At 48.8% G+C, this 26,668-nt stretch overlaps 1 protein-coding gene across 2 annotated transcripts in view; it reads left to right on the forward strand.

Moving 5' to 3' along the window:
* nprl2 (NPR2 like, GATOR1 complex subunit) overlaps window positions 1-26,668 on the forward strand; it is a 76,018-nt gene that overhangs the window by 143 nt on the left and 49,207 nt on the right. The window contains exons 1-5 of one of the 2 annotated variants that reach the window (XM_072472059.1): window positions 3-174; window positions 12,169-12,260; window positions 14,592-14,760; window positions 15,553-15,661; window positions 25,368-25,504. In XM_072472059.1, coding sequence (XP_072328160.1) covers window positions 103-174; window positions 12,169-12,260; window positions 14,592-14,760; window positions 15,553-15,661; window positions 25,368-25,504 — 579 coding nt within the window. In that variant the 5' untranslated portion in view covers window positions 3-102. Of the gene's footprint in view, window positions 1-2; window positions 175-12,168; window positions 12,261-14,591; window positions 14,761-15,552; window positions 15,662-25,367; window positions 25,505-26,668 lie in introns of those variants that run through there. The other variant, XM_072472060.1, reaches the window with a different exon arrangement.

Below are 26,668 nucleotides of genomic sequence, written 5' to 3' on the forward strand. Positions count from 1 at the left end.
ACGGCGCTGCGCGGTCAGGTGACCGGGAAGCTGGGGTCAGCTCGGGGGGGTCACAGTTGTTGGGAAGACCCTTCCAGCGCTCCTCCACCCAACCAGCCAGCTATGGGGAGCCGGATCGAGTGTGTGTTTTTCAGCGAGTTTCACCCGACCCTTGGGCCGAAAATCACCTTCCAGGTACCTGGGGCTGACACTAAGGCGCGAATCCCCCCTCCCCCCCCCCCCCCTCCCCTCCCCCCCTCCCCTCCCCCCCCCTCCCCCTCCCCCCTCCCCCCCCCTCCCCCCTCCCCCCCCTCCCCCCTCCCCCCTCCCCCCCCCTCCCCCCTCCCCCCCCCTCCCCCCTCCCCCCTCCCCCCCCCTCCCCCCTCCCCCCTCCCCCCCCTCCCCCCTCCTCTCCCCTCCTCTCCCCCCCCCCCTCTCCCCCCCCCTCCCCCCCCTCCCCCCCCCCTCCCTCCCCCCCCCTCCCCCCCCCCTCCCCCCCTCCCCCCCCCCCTCCCCCCCCCCCTCCCCCCCTCCCCCCCCCCCTCCCCCCCTCCCCCCCTCCCCCCTCCTCCCCTCCCCCCCTCCTCCCCTCCCCCCCCTCCCCCCTCCCCCTCCCCCCCCTCCCCCCCTCCCTCCCCCTCCCCCCCTCCCCCCCTCCCTCCCCCCCTCCCCCTCCCCCCTCCCTCCCTCCCCCTCCCCCCTCCCTCCCTCCCCCTCCCCCCCTCCCTCCCCCTCCTCCCCCTCCCTCCCCCTCCCTCCCCCACCCCCCCGTCACCCCCGTCACCCCCACCCCCCCCCGTCACCCCCACCCCCCCCCCATCACCCCCACCCCCCCCCCGTCACCCCCACCCCCACCCCCCCCGTCACCCCCACCCCACCCCCCCGTCACCCCCCACCCCCACCCCCCCGTCACCCCCACCCCCCCACCCGTCACCCCCACCCCCCCCCGTCACCCCCACCCCCCCCCCCGTCACCCCCACCCCCCCCCCGTCACCCCCACCCCCCCCCCCGTCACCCCCACCCCCCCCCCCCGTCACCCCCACCCCCCCCCCGTCACCCCCCACCCCCCCCCGTCACCCCCACCCCCCCCCCGTCACCCCCCCCCCCCCGTCACCCCCACCCCCCCCGTCACCCCCACCCCCCCCTGTCACCCCCACCCCCCGTCACCCCACCCCCCCCCCCACCCCCCCCCCCCCCCACCCCCCCCCCACACCACCGCCCCCCCACCCCCCAACCCCCCCCACCCCCCAACCCCCCCCACCCCCCAACCCCCCCCACCCCCCAACCCCCCCCACCCCCCCAACCCCCCTCCACCACATTCTCAGACAGTGAATTCCAGATCTTAGCCACTTATAGTGTAAAGACGATTTTCCTCACGTCACCATTACTTCTTTAGATAAATACATGTCCTCTCATTCTTGATCCTTCCACTAAAGGAAACTGTTTCTCCCTCTCACCTCTGTCCCAGACCCCATGTGATTTTGAAGAACTCTTTAAAAACTGCTCGCAACAGTCGCCAAGGAGAACAGTCCCGATTTCTCCAATCTGTCTCCATAACTGAAGTCCCTAATCCCTGAACCATTCTCATGAATCCTTTCTGCACCCTCTCAAATGTCTTCAATTTCTTTGGAAAGTGTGGTGCCTCGAACTGGATGCAATATTCCAGCTGAGGCTGAACCAATGTTTTTTTTTTTTGCAGATTTAACTTCACTTCCATGCTTTGCACTCATTGCCCCTACTGATAAAGTTCAGGATGTTGTATGCTTTATAACCGTGCTCTCAACCTCTCCTGCCACCTTAATGATTTGTGCACATTTACATCCTGGTTTCTCTGCTCCTGTACACCCTTTAGAATTGTGCCTTTTAGTTTTTAGTTTATATTGCCTCTCCACATTCTTTTTACCAAATTAATCACTTCACACTTAAAGCACATTAAATTTCATCTGCCCCTTGTACCCATTCACAGTTCACAATACTCCCTAGTAGTTCTGTGTCAAAAATAAATTTTGATATTGTGTCGTGTTTACCCAGGTTTACATCATTAATATATATCAGGATGATCAGGGGTCCTAAAGCCGCCCACTTGGAAACTCCACTATAAATTTTCCTCCGTGCAATGAAACAACCTTTCATCACTACACACTCTCCTATCACTCAGCCCATTTCATATCCATGTTGCTCCTGTCTATTTTATTCTATGAGTTGTAACTGTGCGCACAAGCCTCTTGAGTGGCACTTTTATCAAATTACTTTTGGAAGTCTATGTATACCTCCCATTTCCTCTCAGCAAAAACTCAAACAAGTTAAACATGATTTGACGGTCATAAGTCCTTGTTGACTCTCTTTTATTAACCTGGATTTGATCAAGTGACTTTTCATTTTGTCATCATTTCCTTTTTAAAAAATATATATATTTATTAAAGTATTTAACACAATTTTTCTCCCTTACAAACAATAACCCCCCCACCCCCCGTAACAAAAAAAAAGAAACGAGAAATCGCGCGGAGCAAGATATACACATGGCAAAATAGTATATTTACATAGCTTTGTACACTGGCTCTCTCCCGTACGTGCCAGTTTCCCCGACTCTTCATGTTATCTCTTGCTCATCCACCCCCCCCCAGGCAGCTCCCCCTCCCCGGACCCCCCCCCCCCCCCCCCCCCCAGGTTGCTGCTGCTGCTGACCGACCTTCCTCTAACACTCCGCGAGATAGTCTAGGAACGGTTGCCACCGCCTGTAGAACCCCTGCGCAGACCCTCTCAAGGCGAACTTAATCCTCTCCAACTTTATGAACCCAGCCATATCGTTTATCCAGGCCTCCACGCTGGGGGGCTTCGCCTCCTGCCACATTAGCAAGATCCTTCACCGGGCTACTAGGGACGCAAAGGCCAGAATGCCAGCCTCTTTTGCCTCCTGCACTCCCGGTTCGTCCACTACTCCGAATATTGCTAGGCCCCAGCTTGGCTTGACGCGGACTTTCACCACCTGAGATTGTCGTCATTTCCAAGATTAAACTGACTGGCCTGGAGTTGCTGGACTTTAATCTTTACACCACCCTTTTTAGATCAAGGATGTACCATTTGCAATTTTCCTGTCCTCTGGCACCATCCCTGTATAAGGAGAACTATGGTCAGTGCCTCCACAGTTTCAGTCTCAATTCCCTCAGTATCCTTGGATGCATCTCATCCAGTCCTGGCTCCTTATCAACAAAAAAGTACAGACAGCCTCCTCCCTATCAATTTTTAAACCCTTCAAGAGCCTGAACATAAGAACTAGGAGCAGGAGTAGGCCATCTGGCCCCTCGAGCCTGCTCCGCCATTCAATGAGATCATGGCTGATCTTTTGTGGACTCAACTCCACTTTCCGACCCGAACACCAGAACCCTTAATCCCTTTATTCTTCAAAAACATATCTATCTTTATCTCAAAAACATTTATGAAGGAGCCTCTACTGCTTCACTGGGCAGGAATTCCATAGATTCACAACCCTTTGGGTGAAGAAGTTCCTCCTAAACTCAGTCCTAAATCTACTTCCCCTTATTTTGAGGCTATGCCCCCTAGTTCTGCTTTCACCCGTCAGTGGAAACAACCTGCCCGCATCTATCCTATCTATTCCCTTCATAATTTTTATATGTTTCTATAAGATCCCCCCCTCATCCTTCTAAATTCCAACGCGTACAGTCCCAGTCTACTCAACCTCTCCTCGTAATCCAACCCCTTCAGCTCTGGGATTAACCTACTGAATCTCCTCTGCACACCCTCCAGTGCCAGTACATCCTTTCTCAAGTAAGGAGACCAAAACTGAACACAATACTCCAGGTGTGGCCTCACTAACACCTTATACAATTGCAGCATAACCTCCCTAGTCTTAAACTCCATCCCTCTAGAACTGAAGGACAAAATTCCATTCGCCTTCTTAGTCACCTGTTGCACCTGTAAACCAACTTTTTGCGACTCATGCACTAGCACACCAGGTCTCTCTGCACAGCAGCATGTTTTAATATTTATCATTTAAATAATAATCCCTTTTGCTGTTATTCCTACCAAAATGGATAACCTCACATTTGTCAACATTGTATTCCATCTGCCAGACCCTAGCCCATTCACTTAACCTATCCAAATCCCTCTGCAGACTTCCAGTATCCTCTGCACTTTTTGCTTTACCACTCATCTTAGTGTCATCTGCAAACTTGGACACATTGCCCTTGGTCCCCAACTCCAAATCATCTATGTAAATTGTGAACAATTGTGGGCCCAACACTGATCCTGAGGGACACCACTAGCTACTGATTGCCAACCAGAGAAACACCCATTAATCCCCACTCTTTGCTTTCTATTAATTAACCAATCCTCTATCCATGCTACTACTTTACCCTTAATGCCATGCATCTTTATCTTATGCAGCGACCTTTTGTGTGGCACTTTGTCAAAGGCTTTCTGGAAATCCAGATCTACCACATCCATTGGCTCCCCGTTATCTACCGCAGTGGTAATATCCTCAAAAAATTCCACTAAATTAGTTAGGTACGACCTGCCCTTTATGAACCCATGCTGCATCTGCCCAATGGGACAATTTCCATCCAGATGCCTCGCTATTTCCACCTTGATGATAGATTCCAGCATCTTCCCTACTACCGAAGTTAAGCTCACTGGTCTATAATTACCCGCTTTCTGCCTACCTCCTTTTTTAAACAGTGGTGTCACTAATTTCCAATCCGCCGGGACCACTGCCGGGAGTCTAGTGAATTTTGGTAAATTATCACTAGTGCATTTGCAATTTCCCTAGCCATCTACTTTAGCACTCTGGGATGCATTCCATCAGGGCCCAGGAGACTTGTCTACCTTTAGCCCCATTAGCTTGCCATCACTACCTCCTTGTGATAACAATCCTCTCAAGGTCCTCACCTGTCATAGCCTCATTTCTATCAGTCACTGCATGTTATTTGTCTTCCACTGTGAAGACCAACCCAAAAAACCTGTTCAGTTCCTCAGCCATTTCCTCATCTCCCATTATTAAATCTCACTTCTCATCCTCTAAAGGACCAATATTTACCTTAACCACTCTTTTTTGTTTTATATATTTGTAGAAACTTTACTATCTGTTTTTATATTCTGAGCAAGTTTACTCTCACAATCTATCTTATTCTTCTTTATAGCTTTTTTAGTAGCTTTCTGTTGCCCCCTAAAGATTTCCCAGTCCTCTAGTCTCCCACTAATCTTTGCCACATTGTATCCTTTTTCCTTAAATTTGATACTCTCCCTTATTTCCTTAGATATCCGTGGTCGATTTTCCCTCTTTCTACCATCCTTCCTTTTTGTTGGTATAAACCTTTGCTGAGCACTGTGAAAAATCGCTTGTAAGGTTCTCCACTATTCCTCAACTGTTTCACCATAAAGTCTTTGCTGCCAGTCTACCTTAGCTAGTTCTTCTCTCATCCCATTGTAATCTCCTTTGTTTAAGCACAAAACACTAGTGTTAGATTTTACCTTCTCACCCTCCATCTGTATTTTAAATTCCGCCATATTGTGATCGCTCCTTCCGAGATGCTCCCTTACTATGAGATCCTGAATCAATCCTGTCTCATTACACAGGATCAGATCTAGGACCGCTTGCTCCCTCGTAGGTTCCATTACATACTGTTCTAGGAAACTATCGTGAATACATTCTATAAACTCCTCCTCAAGGCTGCCTTGACCGACCTAGTTAAACCAATCGACATGTAGATTAAAATCCCCCCATGATAACTGCTGTACCATTTCTACATGCATCCGTTATTTCTTTGTTTATTGCCTGCCCCACCATAATGTTACTGAAATACCTCCTCTTTGCTAATAACCTGGGTAGCTTCATCTTCCTTGGTAAAGACAGATTCAAAATATTCATCTAATACTTTAGCCATGGCCCCTGCCTCCATGTATAAATCTCTTTTGTAGTTACCACCCTTTAATATTTCTATGCTTATAGCAGACTTTGGGATTCCCTTTTATGTCAGGTGCCATATTCTCTCTTTGCTTGTTTACCTTCTCAGTCTTCCCCCCTCAAACACCCCCTCAACCGCCTATATTCAGCCTGCTTCTCATTATATAATCCGTATTATTCATAGAGATGTTTGGGTCTGTAAAATGTAAATTGGAAAACAATGTCTCAGAATGAAGAGTCGATTATTAATGTTTACAATCAATATTGAGCCAAATCAAAACATTAAACTTTGTTCTCGGCTTCTGTCTGCCTGTGAAGGTGTGGCTGGAGCATTTGGCTTAAGTTGTCTAGAAGAGGAAAGGCTTCCATTTAGGTAGTGCCTTTCACAGGCCCAGAGCTTCCCAAAGCATTTTACAGCCAATTGAACTGTAGCTGCTATTGGAGGAAATGTGGCAGTCATTCTGCACACAGCAAATCGCACAAAGATCAACATGGAAAAGACCAGATATTCTGAATAATATTAGCCAGAACTACCCCTGCTTTTGGAAATAGCGGCATGGGATCTTTTACTATGGTGTCGTTGTCACATTGTCACTGGGATAGTAATTCAGAGGCCCAGCTTAATGCTCTGGAGAAATGTGTTCAAATCGCATCAGCCAATGGAATTTAAATTAAATTAATTTCTAAAATCTGCAATTGAAAGTTACTCTCAGTCATGGTGACCCTGAAACTAGCATCGATTGTTGTAAAAACCCATCTCATTCACTACTGTCCTTTAGGGAAGGAAATCTGCCGTCCTTACCTGGTCTGGCCTGCATGTGAATCCAGACCCACGGCAATGACTCTTGACTGCCCTCTGAAATGGCCCAGCGATCCATGTTACAGACAGCGGTGGTTCAAGAAGGTGGCTCACCTTCTCAAAGGCAATTAGGGATGGGCAACACATGCTGGCCTTGCCGGCAATGTCCACATCCCATGAAGGAATAAACAAAGAGAGGACAGATGAGGCCTCAGTTAATCTCCTCCAAAATCCGGCACCTCCAGCAGTGCAGCACTCCCTCACTTCTGCAGCAGCGTGTCAGCTGAGATACTGTACTCTTGCAGGAGTACGACTTAAAACCACAACCATTGACTTGGAAGCTGGAGTGCTGTTACTGATCTATGGATGACACTGCAAAGCATGTTGCCAGCTGTATAGCACTCGCTGTCTTAATTTTATATGGGTTTATTGCCAGCGACCCCGAGTCCCTCCACTCCAGCAAAATCCATCTTCGGGCTACCAGGGAGGCAAAGGCCAAAACATTGTCCTCTCTCAATCCCTGGACTCCCGACACTCTGAATATTGGCACTTCTGAACTCGGGACACCTTCACTTTCAGCACCTTGGACATTACGTCTGTGAACCCGTGCCAGAACCCCTTCAGCTTCGGGCAAGCCCGAAACATGTGAACATGGTTCGCGCCCCCCCCCCCCCCCCCCGCGCACCGCCCACACCTATCCACCACCCCCTCAAAGAACCTACTCATTCTGGCCACTGTAATATGTGCCATATAGGCTACTTTGAATTGAATAAGGCTAAGCCCAGCACATGAAAAGGATGCATTCATTCTCCTCAAAGCCTCCTCCCACAACCCCAGCCTCCATTTCCCTCCTCGGGTCCCCCTCCCACTTCTGCTTGACTTCTCCTATCAGGGCTCCTTCCCAGTCCATTAACTCCTTATAAATCTCCGACACCCTACCTTTGCCTACCCCTGTTTTCGACACCACCTTGTCCTGCAGTCCAGGTGGGGGGTGGGGGTGGGGCGCGATAGGACGGCACCTGCCTCCTAACATCCTGCACCTGTAAGTAGCAGAACCCGTTCCCGCTGAGCAGATCATACTCCTCTTCCAATTCCTTTAGCTTCGAAAAACTGCCCTCCACAAATAGGTCCCCAAACCATTTGATCCCTGCCCGGCGCCACCCCTGAAACACCACATACAACCTCCCACCGGTGCAAATCTATGATTCCCACAGATCAGTGCCCACGCCAAAGCACCCTCCAACCTCCGATGCTGCCGCCACTGTCCCCACACTGTCGGCCGCTGCCACCACCACCGGGCTCATGGAGCAGCTGGCCAGCGAGAACAGCAGAGGCCCCAAAGCTTGTGCCCTTACAAGAGGCTGTCTCCATCCTCTCCCACACCGACCCCTCCCCCACCGACCCCTCCCCCACTTCCTAACCATGGCTATATTCGCTGCCCAGTAATAGTTCATTATATGTGGCAAGGCCTGGGCAGCACGGTGGTGTAGTGGTTAGCACTGCTGCCTCACGGCGCCGAGGTCCTAGGTTTGATCCCGACCCTGGGTCACTACCCGTGTGGAGTTTCCACATTCTCCCCGTGTTTGCGTGGGTTTCACCCCAAAGATGTGCAGGGTAGGTGGATTGGCCATGCTAAATTGTCCCTTAATTGGAAAAAGTGAATTGAGTACTCTATATTTTTTTTTTCAAATAAATACTTGGCAAGGGCAGCCCACCCCCCCCACGTCCCTGTTCCAATAGCACCTTCTTTACCCGTGGGGAACTCGACGCCCACACAAACCCCAAAATCAAAGCATTAATTTTCCTAAAAAGGTCTTTGGAATAAAGACCGTAAGGTTCTGGAAAACAAATAATAACCTCGGTAGTACTGTCATTTTCACGGTCTACACATGCCCCGTCAGCGACAATGGGAGCACGTTCCCCTTCTCCCTCGCCTCATTGTGTGTCCTTACCAACAGGGGGCCCAGATCCCCCTAAAACGTTTTAGAAAATTCTACCGAGAACCCATCTGGGCCCGGGGCCTGCCTGCATCGCCTCCATCACCTCCACCAGTCCAATGGGTGCCCCCAGCCCTCTATCAGGCTCTCCTCCACATTGGGGAACTCTAACCCATCCAGAAATCGCCGCATCCCCTCTATCCCTGCCAGGGGCTCCAATTCATTTGGCCTCTTGCAGAATTCTTCAAACATCACATTCACACCCACCGGGTCCAAGCGAAACGACCCTTCCCCTCCCATTCTTCACCTTTCCGATCACCCTCGCCGCCCCCTGCTTCCTTGTTGGTGAGCCAGCATCCTACTAGCCTTCTCCCCGTACTCATAAACTGCCCCCTGGCCATCCGCAACAGTCCTCCTGTCTTCCCCGTAGACACCAACCCGAACTCCATCTGGAGTTTCTGCCCCTTCTTCAACTCAGCCCCCGGGGCCTCGGAGTACCTACTATCCACCCGCCGAATCTCGTCCACCAGCCTAGCCATCTCAGCCCACTCCGTCCTATCCCTATGCCTGGATTGATATAAACTCCCCTCTGACCACTGCCTTAAGCGACTCCCCAGACGTGCGGCCAAAACCTCACCCATGTCATTCAGCTCCACATCCCCCGAATAGCGGCCCTCGCCCACTCACTCATCCCCTCATCAGCTAGCAACCCCATGTCTAATCTCCACTGCGGGCCCTGGCCCCCCAGCCCCGTTTCACTTGCAAGTCCACCCAATGTAGCGCATGATCAGAGACCACAATCGGCGAATACCCGAGTCAACCACCCCCATCAGCAGAGTCTTATCCACTACTAAGTAATCGATCCACGAGTACACCCTATGCACATGGGAGAAGTACAAAAATTCCTTCGCCCTCGGCCTCCCAAACCTTCACGAATCCACCCCGCCCTGTGCGCTCCATGAGCCCCTTTAGCTCCTTCGCCACCGCCGACACTCTCCCCACCCGCGGACTCGACTGATCCAATCTTGGCCCGATAACCATATTAAGGTTTCCCCCCTCCCCATAATCAACAGGGGCGAGTCCAGGTCCGGGATCTTCCCCAACACATCATGAATTCGACATCGTCCCAATTTGGGGCATATACGTTCACCAAGACTACAGGCATCCCCTCCAATTTTCCACTCACTATCACAAATCTTACCCCTGAATCTGCTACTATATTCCCCACCTGAAACGCTACCCGCTTATTTATCAGCACCGCCACCCCCTGCTTCATATCCAATCCTGAGTGAAAGACTTGCCCCACTCGCCCTTTCCCCGTCTGGTCCCCAACCTTCAAATGCGTTCTCTGTAAAAAATGCCACATTCGCCTTTAAGCACCTCAAGTGCACGGACACGTGCAACCGTTTGACCGGCCCATTCAGCCCCCTCGCATTCCATGTGACCAGCCTGGTCAGGGGGGCACCTGCTCCCCCCTCCCCTGACAAACGACCACAGCCGCCCTTGGGCCTGCCCCCGTTACGTGACTCTCCAGGCACGCCTTCGGACGTCTACCATCAACAATTCCTTTTAAAAAAAATAATAAATTTAGAGTACCCAATTATTATTTTTTTCCAATTAAGGGGCAATTTAACGTGGCCAATCCACCTAACCTGCACATCTTTGGGTTGTGGGGGTGAAACCCATGCAGACATGGGGAGATTGTGCAAACTCCACACCGACAGTGATCCAGGGCCGGGATTTGAACCCGGGTCCTCAGCGCCACAGTCCCAGTGCTAACCACTGCGCCCCCATGCCGCCCTTCACCATCACTAATTCCCTCCTTATGGCACTTCGACCACCAATGCTCATCCCCCAATGCGCTCCCATAAACTAGCTCGCCCAGCTAGCCTGGCAGCCGTCGCCCATGGCACCAAGCCTCACACACCCCGCATTGATTCCCCTCCCTCCCCGCTTGCACACTTCCATAGTGCAAACAATAAGAAAAAAGGTGCACTCACTTACGGTCCTCTAGCATCCCACCAAAGAACCCCACAAGAAAGAAAAATGACCCCTGAGAGAAAAGAGGTTCTCCCCTAACCATCACCCAAAAAGTAACAATGCAATAAAACAAAATGTCAGAGAGAACCAACATCATCTCACAAGTCCTCCAAAGTTCAATGTCCTTTCACTCCTGCCAGTCCAATGTCCCTCAAGAACTCCATCGCCTCCTCCGGTCTTCCAAAATAATACGGCTGTTGTGAGTCACCCAGAGGCGGGTCGGGTACAGCATCCCGAACTTCACCCCTTCTTAAAGAGGGCAACCTTGACTCAGTTGAATCCAGCACTCCTCTTGGCCAGTTCTGCGCCCAGGTCCTGATATACCCGGAGCTTGTTACCCTCCCAGGTACATGTCCTCGTCTGCCTGGCCCACCACAAGATCTCTTTATCCAAAACTCGTGTAGCCTCACCACCATCGCCCTCAGCGGCTCATTCACCTCCTCATCAACGCCTTATGCGCCCAATCGACCTCCAGGGATCGGCCAAAGGCCGCCTCCTCCATTAGCTGCTCCAGCATTTTGGCAACATAAGAGCCAGCGTCCATTCCCTTGATGCCCTCTGGCATCCTCACAATTTTCAAATTTTGTCTCTGGGAGCGGTTCTCCTGATCTTCCACTTTCTCCTTGAGCCGCTTCTGGGTCTCCCTCAACATCCTAATTTCGGCCACCAACGAGGTAAGCTGCTCCTCATCTCCCCCACCACCGCCTTCTGGATCGCCTGATTCTGGGTCTCCAGCCTCCGCGCCACCTGGCCGATCCCTGCTTTCAGCGGGTCTACCACCTTCGCCAGGTCCTCCTGAGCATCCCTCCTCTCCTGTCTAAACTCTTTGTTTATAAAGTCCACCAACTGCTCCGTTGACCATTGGCTGGTAGGGCCGACCACTTACTCTCCGCCATCTTTCCCTGTGTCGCATGAAGAGTTTCTTGCTCTTGCAGCTCCTTTCTTCTAGACCCACTTCTGGTCCAAGAATGCATCCACCGACCTCACCAGTGAAGTACAACTTTCCTCCACCACCTCTATTCCTCCAAAACATCCGCCCAACAACGAGGGAAAAGGACCCAAAAAAATGCCTCAAGCGGAAGCTGACAAATGTGTAACCACTCACTCCATAGCCACCACCGGAAGTCCCGCTTTGTCTTCGGATATGTGAGACCTGGGTATCAAGGCCTGCCAACAGCACTCAACCCAGTAAAAACAATTCCACTCTTGGGTGAAATGAGGTTCCATGTTTGGCAGTGGTAGTGGGAGGAAGCTAAGGTGATGAATTAAGTGTGTCAGTGCCAGCATCTCAGTAAGAACAGTGATGGCAATGGGTTTATACTGTGAGCACAGATCTGCTGTACTGATGCCCTTCCTTTCAGAATAAAGGATGGCAGCTCACTTACTGTCACTGGTTTATTAGGTAACCTATTATTTGGTGAGTGTAAGTACACAGCGAAGATGGATATCACTTGCAGTCAGTCCTTTCACTCAGTTGTCTGGATCTGTTACAGGTGCCTGAGGAGTACATTTCAAGGGAGCTGTTTGATACAGTCCAGGTGTACATCATAACAAAGCCAGAGTTGCAGAATAAACTCATTACTGTGTAAGTTCCACAAATCACAAACCTGCACGCTCGTACGCTGTCTTTTCACATTCGAGAATCTACATAAGTTGTGCAATAACCTGGTGTCGTGCAAGGATTCGCCGGACCTGCGACCACCAATAAACAACAGCAGGGGCATATTAAATCAAATACCGCAACAGGAGGCCATTTAGCCCATTGTGCTTATCCTGGCTCCTTGAAAGAGCTGTCCAGTTATTCCCACTCACCTGTCCTTTCCTGATAGAACTGTAAATATTTCCTTTCCACTTAAATATCCGATTCCACTAGTGAATCGGCCTCCACCACATTTTCAGATGGGGCTTTCTAGATTGTAATTTGTTGTGCACTGTAACATTTCTCCACTCTGACTCTGGTGACTTATTTTACTCTGAACGGATGTTATTTTTGAATTACAGATGTTGATTTTATTTCTGGCTGCCAGTTTCCCCTGATGGCTGGAAAAGATCTTACCAGGCCAGTGGTTGAGGATCTCCTTGCTGGCCTGTATGAACAGGCACTGTGTTCAGTGCCAACCAGAGCACAGACGTGGAAAATTTACCTTGGTATTATTGCCATCACTGGTGCTTCTGATCCCAGAGATGATGGGGCGGGGTGGAATTCATCCACCTTGGTGCTTCTTGACATTTAGTAGCAGCCCATTGAATCCACAGCTTTTCCACTGAACTAAGGAGTTGCTGCTACAATTTTTAAAAAGCCTTGTCTTTACGGAATGCCTTTCGTGGCTTCAGGTTCTCCCAAGTACATCAGAGCCAGCAAATTATTTTGAAGCGTAGTCGCTGTTGTAGGAATTGTGGCCAATTTGTCCACAATAAAGGCCCCACAAACAGTGAAGTGAATGGCAGAATAATCTCTTTCAGTGATGTTGGTTGGGGGGTAAAATTGGCCAAGACTCCTGGGAGAACTCTGCAGGTCGAATAGTGCTGCAAGATCTTTTGCGTCAACCAAGGAGAGCAGAAAAGCAGTAATGCAATGTATAGAGCAGTGATTCCCAAACCTTTTCCTGATGTGATCCCATTTTAATGCCTCAGACTTCATGTGACTGGGGCGGGGGTGGGGGTTGGGGGAGCTGGTGGTGAATTGAGTGGTAGCTTCAGCTGCTGACCAGGAGGAAAGGATGGGCTTAACTCTTGAGGAGTGGGGGGGGGGGGGGGTGCTCAGCTCCTGAGAGGGGTCGTTTTAGCTTCTGTGTGTGAGGGGGGCGGGGTGAAGTTCAGAGTAGTCGGAGTTGTTTAATCTGCAGGTTTTTTTTAAACAAACCAGGCCTGAAAGATCTGTTTGCTAGGCCACACCCACCAATACAAAAATGTGAAGATTTAAAGAGACTTTGCAGCCATCAGAAAGCACTCTTTTTAAAAAATATTTTTATTCCTCCTTTTTCACATTTTCTCCCAAATTTGCACCCACCAACAATAAACAATAAGCAGTAACAAATATAATGTCAATCCCCATATCAACAACAACAATCCCATCCTCCCACCAACCCCCAAACAACTTCCCGCATGTTAACATAAACAAATAACAAGGGCAGCACGGTGGCGAAGTGGGCCCTGCAGTCTCACGGCGCCAAGGTCCCAGGTTCGATCCCGGCTCTGGGTCCCTGTCCGTGTGGAGTTGCACATTCTTCCTGTGTTTGCATGGGTTTCACCCCCACAACCCAAAGATGTGCAGGCTAGGTGATTGGCCACGCTAAATTGCCCCTTAATTGGAAAAAATTAATTGGGTACACTAAAATAAATTTTAAAAACATAAACAAATAACAAAAAGGAATCGCCCATAGTCACCATTAACACATACAGTCGTCGTCCCCTGTCCCCCCCCCCCCCCACTAATGTTTGATGTTGTACAATTCTTGAAAGTGCATAATGAATAACACCCATGAATTCATCCTCCATCCTTCCCCTCAGTTCAAACTTAACCTTCTCAAGATTCAAGAATTCCAACAGGTCCTCCCGCCACGGCACAGGGTGGAGAGACTGCTCTCCATCCCAACAGGATCCACCTTTGGTCGATCAACGAGACGAAGGCTGCAACATCTGCCATCAGAAAGCACTCTTGAGCTCCACAGCAGCCACTGCTGTCTCAGAGCTTTGAACCCCGAAATCTCATCTCACTGAGGGTCACGGCCCACGGTTTGGGAAGCCCTGGTATAGAGGTCACCTAGGCAATTGGTATATTTTGTTAAACTCCACCTTCACTGTGGGATCTATGTTACCTGTATATGATTGTTACACATAAAGAATAATTGTTGTAAATACGGTTTGCTATTGTTCTGCATTTCCGATGATCAGTTTTTCTTTCTATTTTGTGAAGCACTGCTATGGATAAGAAGCTAATTGGCTGCCCTGTGTGCATTGAGCACAAGAAATATGTTCGAAACGCATTGCTCTTCAATCTGGGCTTTGTCTGTGATGCAAAAGCCAAGACCTGCTCCTTGGAGCCAATTGTAAAAAAGCTGGCAGGCTACCTCACTACACTGGAGGTAAGAACAGCACAGAAAAAAGGCCATTCACCCTTCTGGAACTGTCTTTGTATTCACTTTTCTCGTAACTTAGTGATCTAGGAAGCAGTCCTGGATGCCTTGGAAAATTTCAATGTTTACGGCCCCTTCAATTGATGAAATGAGTTCTTTCTGTCCCGCCTGGTCTCAATCAAAGGCTGAGTTTGGATTTAGAAATTCCTTTAGTTTATTTCAAACAGCTTGCAAGCTTACACTCCCTCTGATGAAGGCAGGAGACCCATGTCTCTTGAAACTCCCAGAGCGAGTGAGACAAAGGGAGGCAACACATGTGGTCTCATATACATTCATGCAGTATCAAGTTCCACATACACGAATACAAGATTCCGATAGGCCCTTTCCTTGACCTGGTCATATAATCTAACTGCCACTGATTCTGATAGGCTCATTACACATTCCTTTCCTTCCTCTGGGCCGCTGCCTCCCAGCACCCTTTGTGCAAAGAGCCAGTCCAGATAGCCACCCCTCCCCCTCTCGCCATCCCTCCCCCATCTCTTTGTTCACTCCCTGCAACCTGAATTAATGTCCATAATGCACTATTCTAACTGGTCATCCCAGTCTAATGCTCCTTTCTTTTGTTCAATTCCTCACAATTAGAATTGACACTGTGTTAGAGCCCTGAGCTTTCAGTCCGGAAGGATTTTATGAAAATCTAGAGAACAGGGGAATGAATTTTGTGAAGTGTTTTGGTTTCGATGAAACAGCTTAATCTGACAATACATAGTCTGATCTATAAAGATAGCTTTTTATTTCTAGCTGGAGAGCGGTTTCATCTCTAATGAAGACAGCAAGCAGAAACTAGTCCCGCTGATGACCATTATTCTGGAGGAGCTGAATGCACATGGAGAGTGTTCACTACCAATAGGTACATTCGTGAGTACTTAAATTCTTTGAATGACTTCCTGCTGCATTAATCCTATTCTCATGAAACTGCTGACCAGCCAACTTCCCTTCCTGGCCCCATATTAGCTGAAATTGTTCATGATTCCACCTGCTCAGATAATGTCCCCCTCCTTCGAATCTGCCATTGTCACCCCTTCTCAAAAAATAGAGCCCCTCACCTCTCTGTCCTTGCTCACTCCTGTCCCACTTCCAAATTCCCTTTCCTCTCCAGTAACCTTGAACCTGCTGTCACCTCCTAAATCCATGCCCAACTTTCCCGAAACTCCATGTTGGAATCCCTCCAATCAGGTTTCTGCCCCTGCCATAGTACCAAAACGGCTCTTATCAAAATCACAAATTACATCCTATGTGAGGTAAACGTTCCTCTCCTCATCCTTCTCAACCTGTCTGTAGCCTTTGACACGGTTGACCACGCCATGCCCCCAACCCCCCTCCAAAGTTGTCCAGCTGGGTGAGACTGTGCTCTCCTGTTTCCAATGTTATGCAACCAGTCATATCAAGAGAATCACCTGTAATGACTTCTATTCCCTTTTTTATACTGTTACCTCTGGTGTCCCTCAAGGATTAACCCTTGGCCTCCTCCTGTTTCCCATCTGTGTGCTGCCCCTTGGCTTGATCATGCAAACATATATTTGGCCCCACAACTCTCAGTTTTTACCTCCCCTCATGCCTCTGTAAATTTGTCAGACATCTAGTGCTGGATGGGCAGATATTTCCTCCAACTCAATATTGGGAAGACTGAAGACATCGTCTCCTCTCCCTGCCACAAACTCAGTTTCCTCACCACTGACTCCCATCAATCTCCCTGGCAACCGTCTGCTGCTGAATCTCACAGTTTACAACCTTGGTGTTGACTTGACCCTGAGATGAGCTTCAAACCACATGTCCACACCATCACTGAGACTGCCTATTTCCACCTCCTTAACATTACCAGTTATGCTCCTCTCTCAGAGCATCTGTTGCTGCAACTCTCATCCCATACCTTTGTTACCTCCATATCTGATTATTCCACTGCACCTCTGGCCAGCATTGCATCTTCCAAGTTTCACAAAAATAAAATCATCCAAAACATTGCTGTCCATATTCTAACTTTTAAAAAAAATATATTTTTATAAAAGCTTTTTTCAACCAGGATTTTTACATAACAAAAAAGACAGTAAACAAAAAATATTTAACTAAACAAGGTGGCTGCTATCATTATACAAAATGAAAAAACACATTATATCAACAAGTCCCCCCACCTGAGCCCCCCCCCCCATTGCTGCTGCTGCTGACACTTTACTGCTCCCCTAGAAAGTCAAGGAAAGGTTGCCACCGCCGGGAGAACCCCATCAAGGACCCTCTCAGGGCAAACTTTATTCGCTCCAGGCTGAGGATCCCCGCCATATCGCTAACCCCGCCATATCGCTAACCGGGCTACCACGGAGGCAAAGGCCAAAACCTCGGTCTCTTTCGCTTCCTGCACTCCCGGATCCTCCGACACCCCAAATATCGCTATTGTTGGACTCGACTTCACCCGCGTGTCCAAAATCCTGGACATAGCCCTCGCAAAGCCCTGCCAGAATTCTTTAAGCGCCGGGCATGCCCAGAACATATGGACATGTTTCGTTGGACTCCCTGCACATCTCGCGCACCTGTCCTCTACCACAAAAAACTTGCTCATTCTTGCCGTTGTCATGTGAGCCCAGTGCACTACCTTTAACTGAATCAAACTGAGCCTGGCGCATGATGCAGACAAATTCACCGTGCCCAGGGCATCAGCCCACAGGCCCTCACCCAGCTCCTCGCCCAGCTCCTCCTCCCACTTGCCCTTCAGCTCCTCCACTGAGACTTCCTCCGCCTCCCGCAGCTCCTGATATATGTCCGACACCTTCCCCTCTCCTACCCAAATGCCAGACATAATCCTGTCCTGTATCCTTCGAGGGGGTAACAGCGGAAATGTCCCCACCTGTTTCTTGAGAAAGTCCCGAACCTGGAGGTATCAGAAAGCATTTCCCGGGGGCAGGCCGAACGTCTCCTCCAGTGCCTGCACGCTGGGGAAAATCCCATCTATAAACAGGTCTCCATCCTTCTAATGCCTGCCCTATACCAGCCTTGAAACCCCCCATACCCGGAGCAAATCTATGGTTGTTCCGTATCGGGGTCCAAACTGAGGCCCCCTCCTCCTTCCTGTGCCTCCTCCACTGACCCCAGACCCTCAGTACCGCCATCACCACCGGGCTTGTGGTGTATCGCGCCAGCGAGAACGGCAGCGGTGCCGTTACTAGTGCCCCTAGGCTGGTGCCTTTACATGACGCCGCCTCTAGCCGCCCCCACGCCAACCCCTCCTCCATTACCCACTTCCTAATCATGGCCACATTCGCCGCCCGATAGTAGCTGCAGAAGTTCGGCAGCGCCAACCCCACCCCCCGGCTACGCTCCAAGAATAACCTTTTGACTTGCAGGGTTTTATTTGCCCACACAAATCCCGTTAGAATCCTGTTCACCCGCGTGAAAAAGGATTTGGGGATAAAAATGGGAAAGGTCCATATTCTAACTTGCACTAAGTCCCGTTCATCTATCATTTACCTACATTGGTTCACTGGTAAGCAACACATTGATTTTAAAACTCTTCCCTATTTTCAAAACCCTCCATAGCGCTGTGCATCCCTATCTCTGTAATCTCCTCCAGCCCTACAGCTTGGGGAGAAGAGATGGTGGCATAGTGGTAATGTCACTGGATTAGTCATCCCAAGACTCAGACAGATGCTTTGAGGACACGGTTTCAAATCCTATCACGGCAGCTGGTGGAGATTAAATTCAATTGATTAAAAATAGATCTGAATTTCAAATCTAGTCTCCATAACGGTGACCATGAAGCTATCATCATTGTTTAAAAATAAGAGGTCGCTCATTTAAGATTAGAGATGAGAAGAATTTATATTTCTATCGGAGGGTATTGGATCCTATTGGATCCCCTTTCCTCAAAGTTTAGTGGAAGCAGTCATTGAATGTTTTCAGGCCAAAGCTAGATAGATTCTTGATAAACAAGGGGGTTACAATCAGAACAGCCATGATCTTATTGAATGTTGGGGCAGGTTCAAGGGGCAGAGCGGCCTACTCCTGCTCCTAATTCTAATGTTCATCAATTGTTATAAAGTCCCATCTATTTCGCTGATGCCCTTTCGGGAAGGAAATCTGCTATCCTTACCTGGTCTGGCCTACCTGTGACTCCTGACCCACTCTCTTACCTACTCTCTGAAATGGCTCAGCAAGCCACTCAAAGGGCAATTAGGGATGAGCAGTTAATATTATTTGATAATGCTCCTGGAAAGAATCTTTGGACGTTTTACTTTGTCGAAAGCACTATGTTAATTGTTATCCTAGTTCGGTGCCACGACCACAAGATTACCATATGCATATGGGGCACAGCAGTATATTTGAGAGAAGCAATCTCAGTTTTTGGAAATTACTATAACAAGACTTCAAGCCAGTAGTTTAAATGGGAGACAGTGATCCAAAATACTACTTCAACTCTTGCTCTACCAGATACTTTAAAGTGCCATCACATCTTAAGGAGCAAGAGTAGGCCTTTCGGCCCATCAAGTCAGCTCTGCCATTCAGTTTTCATGGCTGCTCTGGTTGTGGCTCCAACACCACTTTTCTGCTTGTTCCCCATAACCCTCTACTCCCTTGTAGATCAAAAATCTGTCTATCTCAAACTTGGATATATTCCCTGACCCAGCCTCCACTGCTCACGGTCACCCACGGTCAAAATTGAACCTGGGTCCTTGGCGCTGTGAGATAGCAGAGTTGACCACTGCGCCACTCTATTAGATTTTCCATTGAGGGGAAGCATCCTCTCAGCATCTACCCTGTGAAGCACCCTCAAAATCATATATGTTTCAACAAGACCATTCTTCTAAACTCCAAAGAGTTTAGACCGACCTGCTCAACCTATCCTCATAATGTGGAGATGCCGGCGTTGGACTGGGGTGAGCACAGTACGAAGTCTTACAACACCAGGTTAAAGTCCAACAGGTTTGTTTCGATGTCACTAGCTTTCGGAGCGCTGCTCCTTCCTCAGGTGAATGAAGAGGTCTGTTCCAGAAACACATGTATAGACAAATTCAAAGATGCCAAACAATGCTAGGAATGCGACCATAGCAGGTGATTAAATCCTTACAGATCCAGAGATGGGGTAACCCCAGGTTAAAGAGGTGTGAATTGTATCAAGCCAGGACAGTTGGTAGGATTTCGCAGGCCAGATGGTGGGGGATGAATGTAATGCGACATGAATCCCAGGTCCCGGTTGAGGCCGCACTCGTGTGCGGAACTTGGCTATAAGTTTCTGCTCGGCGATTCTGCGTTGTTGCGGGTCCTGAAGGCCGCCTTGGAGAACGCTTACCCGGAGATCAGAGGCTGAATGCCCTTGACTGCTGAAGTGTTCCCCGACTGGAAGGGAACATTCCTGCCTGGTGATTGTTGCGCGATGTGCGTTCATTCGTTGTCGCAGCGTCTGCATGGTCTCGCCAATGTACCACGCTTCGGGACATCCTTTCCTGCAGCGTATGAGGTAGACAACGTTGGCCGTGTCGCACGAGTATGTACCGCGTACCTGGTGGGTGGTGTTCTCACGTGTAATAGTGGTATCCATGTCGATGATCTGGCACGTCTTGCAGAGATTGCCATGACAGGGTTGTGTGGTGTCGTGGTCACTGTTCTGAAGACTGGGTAGTTTGCTGCAAACAATGGTTTGCACATGAGTGCGGCCTCAACTGGGACCTGGGATTCATGTCGCATTACATTCATCCCCCACCATCTCGCCTGCAAAATCCTACTAACTGTCCTGGCTTGATACAATTCACACCTCTTTAACCTGGGGTTACCCCATCTCTGGATCTGTAAGGATTTAATCACCTGCTAATGGTCGCATTCCAAGCATTGTTTGGCATCTTTGAATTTGTCTATATATGTGTTTCTGGAACAGACCTCTTCATTCACCTGAGGAAGGAGCAGCGCTCCGAAAGCTAGTGACATCGAAACAACCCTGTTGGACTTTAACCTGGTGTTGTAAGACTTCGTACTATCCTCATAAGACATTCCTTTCATCCCAGGAATCGACCCACTGAAGCTTCTCTAAACAACTTCCAATGGAAGTATATATTTTCTTATATAAGGAGATAGAAACTGTGTTCAATATTCTTGATACGGTCTCACCAGTGTCCTGTACTGTTGTTGCAAGACTTCCCTACATTTATACTCCAACCCCTTGAATTAAAGACCAACCTTTCATGTGTCTTCTCAATTATTTGCTCTACCTGCACGGTAACTGTTTGTGATTCATGTACAAGGACACCCAGATACCTCTGTACTACAGTGTTCTGCAATCTCTCTCCAAGGGCAGCACTGTAGCACAGTGGTTAGCACAGTTGCTTCACAGCTCCAGGGTCCCAGGTTCGATTCCCGGCTTGGGTTACTGTCTGTGCGGAGTCTGCACGTTCTCCCCATGTCTGCGTGGGTTTCCTCCGGGCGATCTGGTTTCCTCCCACAGTCCAAAGATGTGCAGGTAAGGTTGATTGGCCATGATAAATTGCCCTTAGTGTCCAAAAAAGTTTTGGTGGGGTTCTGGGTTACGGGGATCGGGTGGAGTTGTGGGCTTAAGTGGGGTGCTGTTTCCAGGGGCCAGTGCAGACTTGATGGGTCGAATGGCCTTCTGCACTGTAAATTCTGTGATTTAAATAATTTTTGCTTTTCTAATCTTCCTGCCAAAGTGGAGAACCTCACATTTTTCCACATTATACTCCCATCTGCCAAATGTTTGAGTGTTCTTACTTAGTCTATCCATATGCCTTTACAAGATCTCTGTATTTTTCTACCGTAAGACCACAAGACTTAAGGGTAGAATTAGGCCATTCGGCTCATCGGGTCTGCTCTATCATTCAATTATGGCATACATGTTTCTCATCTTCATTCTCCTGCCCTCTCCCCATAACCCCTGATCCCCTTATTAACAAGAACCTATCTATCTCTGTCTTAAAGACACTCAATGACTTGGCCTCCACAGCCTTCTGCGGCAAAGTGATGATCGGGCACGCATGCGCAGTGCGGCCGTATTTGTTTTACATGATCGCGGCCATTTTGAAGGCCGCTTGCAGCCGGCGTTATTAACAGCCGGCTGCTGCGGCTGTTGCGTTGAGATTTGCGCGATCGGGAGCGCCGTGACTGACGGCTCCGCGACCCTCCCGACACCCACCCGCAGGTCGCGCCCCCGAGTTTGACAATGCCTGCTCTAGAACGTAAATAATTGAGGCAATGATCCCTGTGGCACTCCACTAGTTATAGTTGGCCAATTTGAAAACAACCCTTCTATCCCAATTCTCTGTTTCAGTTAATTAGCCAATCCTCTAACAATGCTAGTGTATCATGCTCCAAAACCATGAGCTCTTCAGTAGGAACACAAATCTATTGCTCCTCCTTTATCCAACCTGCTTGTTGCATCCCCAAAGAACTCCCGATAAATTTGCCAAACCTGATTTTCCTTTCACAAAACCACCTTGACTCTGCCTGATTGAATAATAATTTTCTGAATGTCCTGCCACTACAATTTCCCAATGACAGATGTTTGGGTAACTGGCTTATAGTTTCCTGCTTTCTGACTCCCTTATTTCTTAGTAGAAGTGTTATATCTGCAGTTTTCCAATCCGCTGGAATCATTCCAGAATCTAGGGAAATCTCGAAGAATACACCTCGTCCTTGCTTTAATGATTCAGTTTTGCTGGCCTGCACTGCTGATTGGTCGTCACACACACGGGGCTGGATTCTGCGCCGGCAGGATGCTCCGTTTTGCCGGTAGCCCGGAGTTTCCCGACGGCGTGGGGCTGCCCCACAATGGGAAACCCCATTGACTAACCAGTGTAACGGAGCATCCCGCCGGCGGGTGAAACAGAAATGTGGCGGGCCGGAGAATCCAGCCACGGTATTCATTTATAAATGGTGTGGTAGTGAGGCATGTTTTCTATTGCTGTTCATTGTATGCAGTGCCTGTATTTTCCTTGTGAATAGTGAGGACTGTGATTGCACTGTGACAAATTCACTTGCATCTTGGTTTTATTTGAGTATTTTTTGAGCAGCTAGTTACAAAGCAGTTGGTTATTTGCTTAGATTTCTCATCACCTTCCTTGTCTGCGAACTTGTTTTACCCTTAGGCAAGTTGTCTGTAGTATGTTGACATCTAACTTAATTAGATGTTGTTCTGGGAGCATGTTGCTTTTCTGGTACTGACCTGTAAGAATCACAGAATAATGCAGTGCAGAAGAGGCTGTTCGGCCCATCGAGTCTGCACCAATGCATGAAAGACATATGACCTGCCTACCTAATTCCATTTGCCAGCACTTGGCCCAAAGCCTTGAATGTTATGACGTGCCAAGTACTCATCCAGGTACTTTTTGAAGGATGTGTGGCAACCTGCCTCTACCACTCTCCCTGGCAGTGCATTCCAGACCATCACTACCCTCTGGGTAAAGACATTTTTCCTCAAATCCCCCCCGAAACCTCCCACCCCTCTATTTAAACTTGTGTCGCCTCGTAAATGACCCTTCAACTAAAGGGAACAACTGCTCCCTATCCATCCTGTTCAAGGCCCTATAATCCTGTACACCTCGATCAGGTCATCCTTCAGTCTTCTTTGCTCCTACGAAAACAACAACCCAAGCCTATCCAACCTCTCTTCATAACTTAAATGTTCCATCCCAGGCAACATTCTGGTGAATTGCCTCTGCACCCCCTCCAGCGCAATCACATCCTTCCAATAATGTGGCGACCAGAACTGCACACAATATTCCAGCTGTGGCCTCATCAAAGTTCTCCAGCATGACGTCCCTGCTTTTGTAATCTATGCCTCGATTGATAAAGAAAAGTGTCCCATATGCCTTTTTCACCACCCCATTAACCTGCCGTTCTGCCTTCAGAGATCTATGGACAAAGACGCCACGGTCCCGTTGTTCCTCGGAACTTCACAGTGTCAGGCCATTCATTGAATACTTTCTTGTCAAATTACTCTTTCACCTCACACCTTTCAGGGTTAAATGCATCTGCCACCTTTCTGCCCTTTTGACCATCCCGTCTATATCTTCCTGTAGCCCAAGACACTCGACCTTACTTAACCACCCGGCCAATCTTTGCATCATCCACAAACTTGCTGATCCTACCCCCCACATAGTCATCTATGTCGTTTATGTAACTGACAAAAAAATAGGGGACCCAACACAGATCCCTGTGGTACACCACTGGACACTGGCTTCCAGTCACTAAAGCAGCCGTCTATCATCACTCTCTGTCTCCTACAACGTAGCCAATTTTAAATCCACCTTATCAAGTTATCCTGTATCCCATGTACATTTGCCTTCGTTGCAAGTCTACCATGTGGGACCTTCTCAAGGTTCCAGACCTGTGCCATATAGAATCCCTACAGTGCAGAAAGAGGCCGTTCAACCCGTCGAGTCTGCACCGACCCTCAGAAAGAGCACTGTACCCAGATCCACTGCCCCACCCCACCCTTTCCCCGTCACCAAACCTGCACATTCCTGGACACTTAAGGGGCAATTTAGCATGGCCAAGCCAGCTGCACATCTTTGGACTACGGGGGGAAACCAGAGCACCTAGAGGAAGCCCATGCCAACACTGGAAGAAAGCGCAAACTCCACACAGTCACTATGTGTGATCTATTTTAATTGTCAGTTTTGCTATGATTCCTTTCTGCTCGGCTGTGCTGTAGTAGATGGGACAAACTAAGAAAGACTAATGCTGAATCTTCATCCCCAAAAATAGGAGAAGGGGAGTCGGGTCAGACGTTAAGCTGCCAAAATTCTGAAATGGGAGCCAGAATTGCCCAATTCCTACTTCTAATGAAGGTGGGATGAGGAGCAGGCAACAAGTCTACTTGTAGGATATGTATTGGTCATTTAAATATTATCGTGAGGCTGCCGGTCATTGTGAACTTCCGTTAGCCAGCTTTTCCTGGCTTTGGACTATGCAGTGGGCGAAAAGACTGAATGCACAAGGTCAATGCCTTTACTGCACTGCTGGTGAGGCAGACCCCATCTCACCTTTCTTAGTTTTCCCACCCAAAACATTTGAGGCTTGTGGGGCAAAATGAGTAAGTATGCTTCTTCCAGGCCCAACAGACGAACCAATAAAGCCGACTGAATGGCGGACCAGGCTCAAAGGGCCGAGAGGCCAACCTTATCCTAGTTTGTATGATTAGAAAATGGCCATCCTAAAGGCACATTGTGACCATTAACTCTCGAGCGAGTAGTATTTTATTCATCCAAGGATGTGGACATCACTGGCAAAGTCTGCATTTATTGTCTATTTTCATTGAAAAGGTAGTGGTTGTTCACCTTGAGTCACCGCAGCTCTCATTATTCTTTGTTGCGGTTTGATCCAACTGAACGATTTGCTACTTCAGGGGGTAGTTTAAAGTCAGCCATATTGCAAAGTGTAACTCCATACCAGTGACCCTTTCCAGTTGGAAGCCAGTTTAATAGGGAGGCGACCATGGGGCTGTGATGGTAAAGCTGAATGTTTGAAAGAAGCAATCCCAGTTTGCGGATGGTTCTCAGTGCTGTTGAAGATGGAGGTGTATGCTGCTGCTGTTCTAAGTAAGTTATGGTTTGTCGCTCTTGTAGATGAATCCAATACCATTCACCTGAAGGTGATCGCCCAGCGGAGAGACCAGCCTGTGGTACAGGAATATGATGTTCCAGTATTCACCGAGTGTAAAGAGGATTTTATTAAAATTCACTGGGATCTCACAACGCAGCAGGTGAGAGGAAAGGCACGAGAAGAATAGGAAATTGGATGCCTGAAGTGTATGAAAGTCTGAGTCGGCCGGAAGTCTATGCCTTCCATAAGAAACTTTAAACATTCTATGCTGCTTTAGAGACTGCCAAAACAACAGCAGTCATTGGCCTAGTAGCCTGTCAATCGTGAATGGTCTACACACGAGACTGGCTGCTTTGGACACTGCCAAAACAACAGCAGTCATTGGCTGAGTAATACACACCAGATTCCTCAGTCCTTCCTCATTTGAGGAAAAGTCCGTTTGTTGGTGTCTGTTGCAGATTTTTGTTGTGAAAGCAGAGGTCTCGGTAGGTGCTTTCTCCAGAGCCAGAGCATGATAAAGGAGGTGAAGCAGAGCAGAACAAGCACCTGGTGGAGGAAACAAATTCTAAAATGATACTGTATATAGTTGACACATGGACAAGTCATGAAATTTTATTTCCCTGAATCAGGTTTCCACCCCTGCCACATAGCTCTTACCAAAGTCACAAATGACATCCTATGTGACAGTGACAACGGTAAACTTTCCCTGTTTATCCTGTCTACAGCCTTTGACATGAGTGACCACAACATCCTTCTCCAGTGCCTCTCCACTGTCATCCAGCAGGGTGGGACTGCACTCAGTGGGTCCATTCTTATCTATCAAATTGTAGCCAGGGAATCGCTTCTCTTCCTGTCTCTGCACTGCTACCCATGGTATTCCCCCAAGAATCTATCCTTGACTCCCTCTTATTTCTCATCTACATGCTGCCCCTTAGCATCATCATCTGAAAACACAGCGTTACCTTTCACATGTGTGCTGACATCAGCTAGCTCTACCTCACTGCAATCTCTTGACCCCTCCACTGTTGATAAATGATCAGACTGCTTCTCCAAGAAGAGCAGAAATTGCCTCCAGTTCTGTATTGGGAAGACATAAGCCAACTGACTCCATCTCTCTCCCTGGCAACAGTTTTGAGATTAAGCCAGTCTGTTTGTAATCTTGGTGTCACATTTGATCTCAAGGTGATCTGCCGATCTTATATTCATACTAACACTAACACTGCCTGTTTCCACCTCCATAACATCACCCAACTTCGCCGCCTCTCAGCTCTTCTGCTGTTGAAACCTTGGTTTACGTCTTTGTTATCTCTAAACTCAATTATTT

Source organism: Scyliorhinus torazame, chromosome 13, assembly GCF_047496885.1.
Source record: "Scyliorhinus torazame isolate Kashiwa2021f chromosome 13, sScyTor2.1, whole genome shotgun sequence".
In the NCBI taxonomy this organism is placed as follows: Eukaryota; Metazoa; Chordata; class Chondrichthyes; order Carcharhiniformes; family Scyliorhinidae; genus Scyliorhinus; species Scyliorhinus torazame.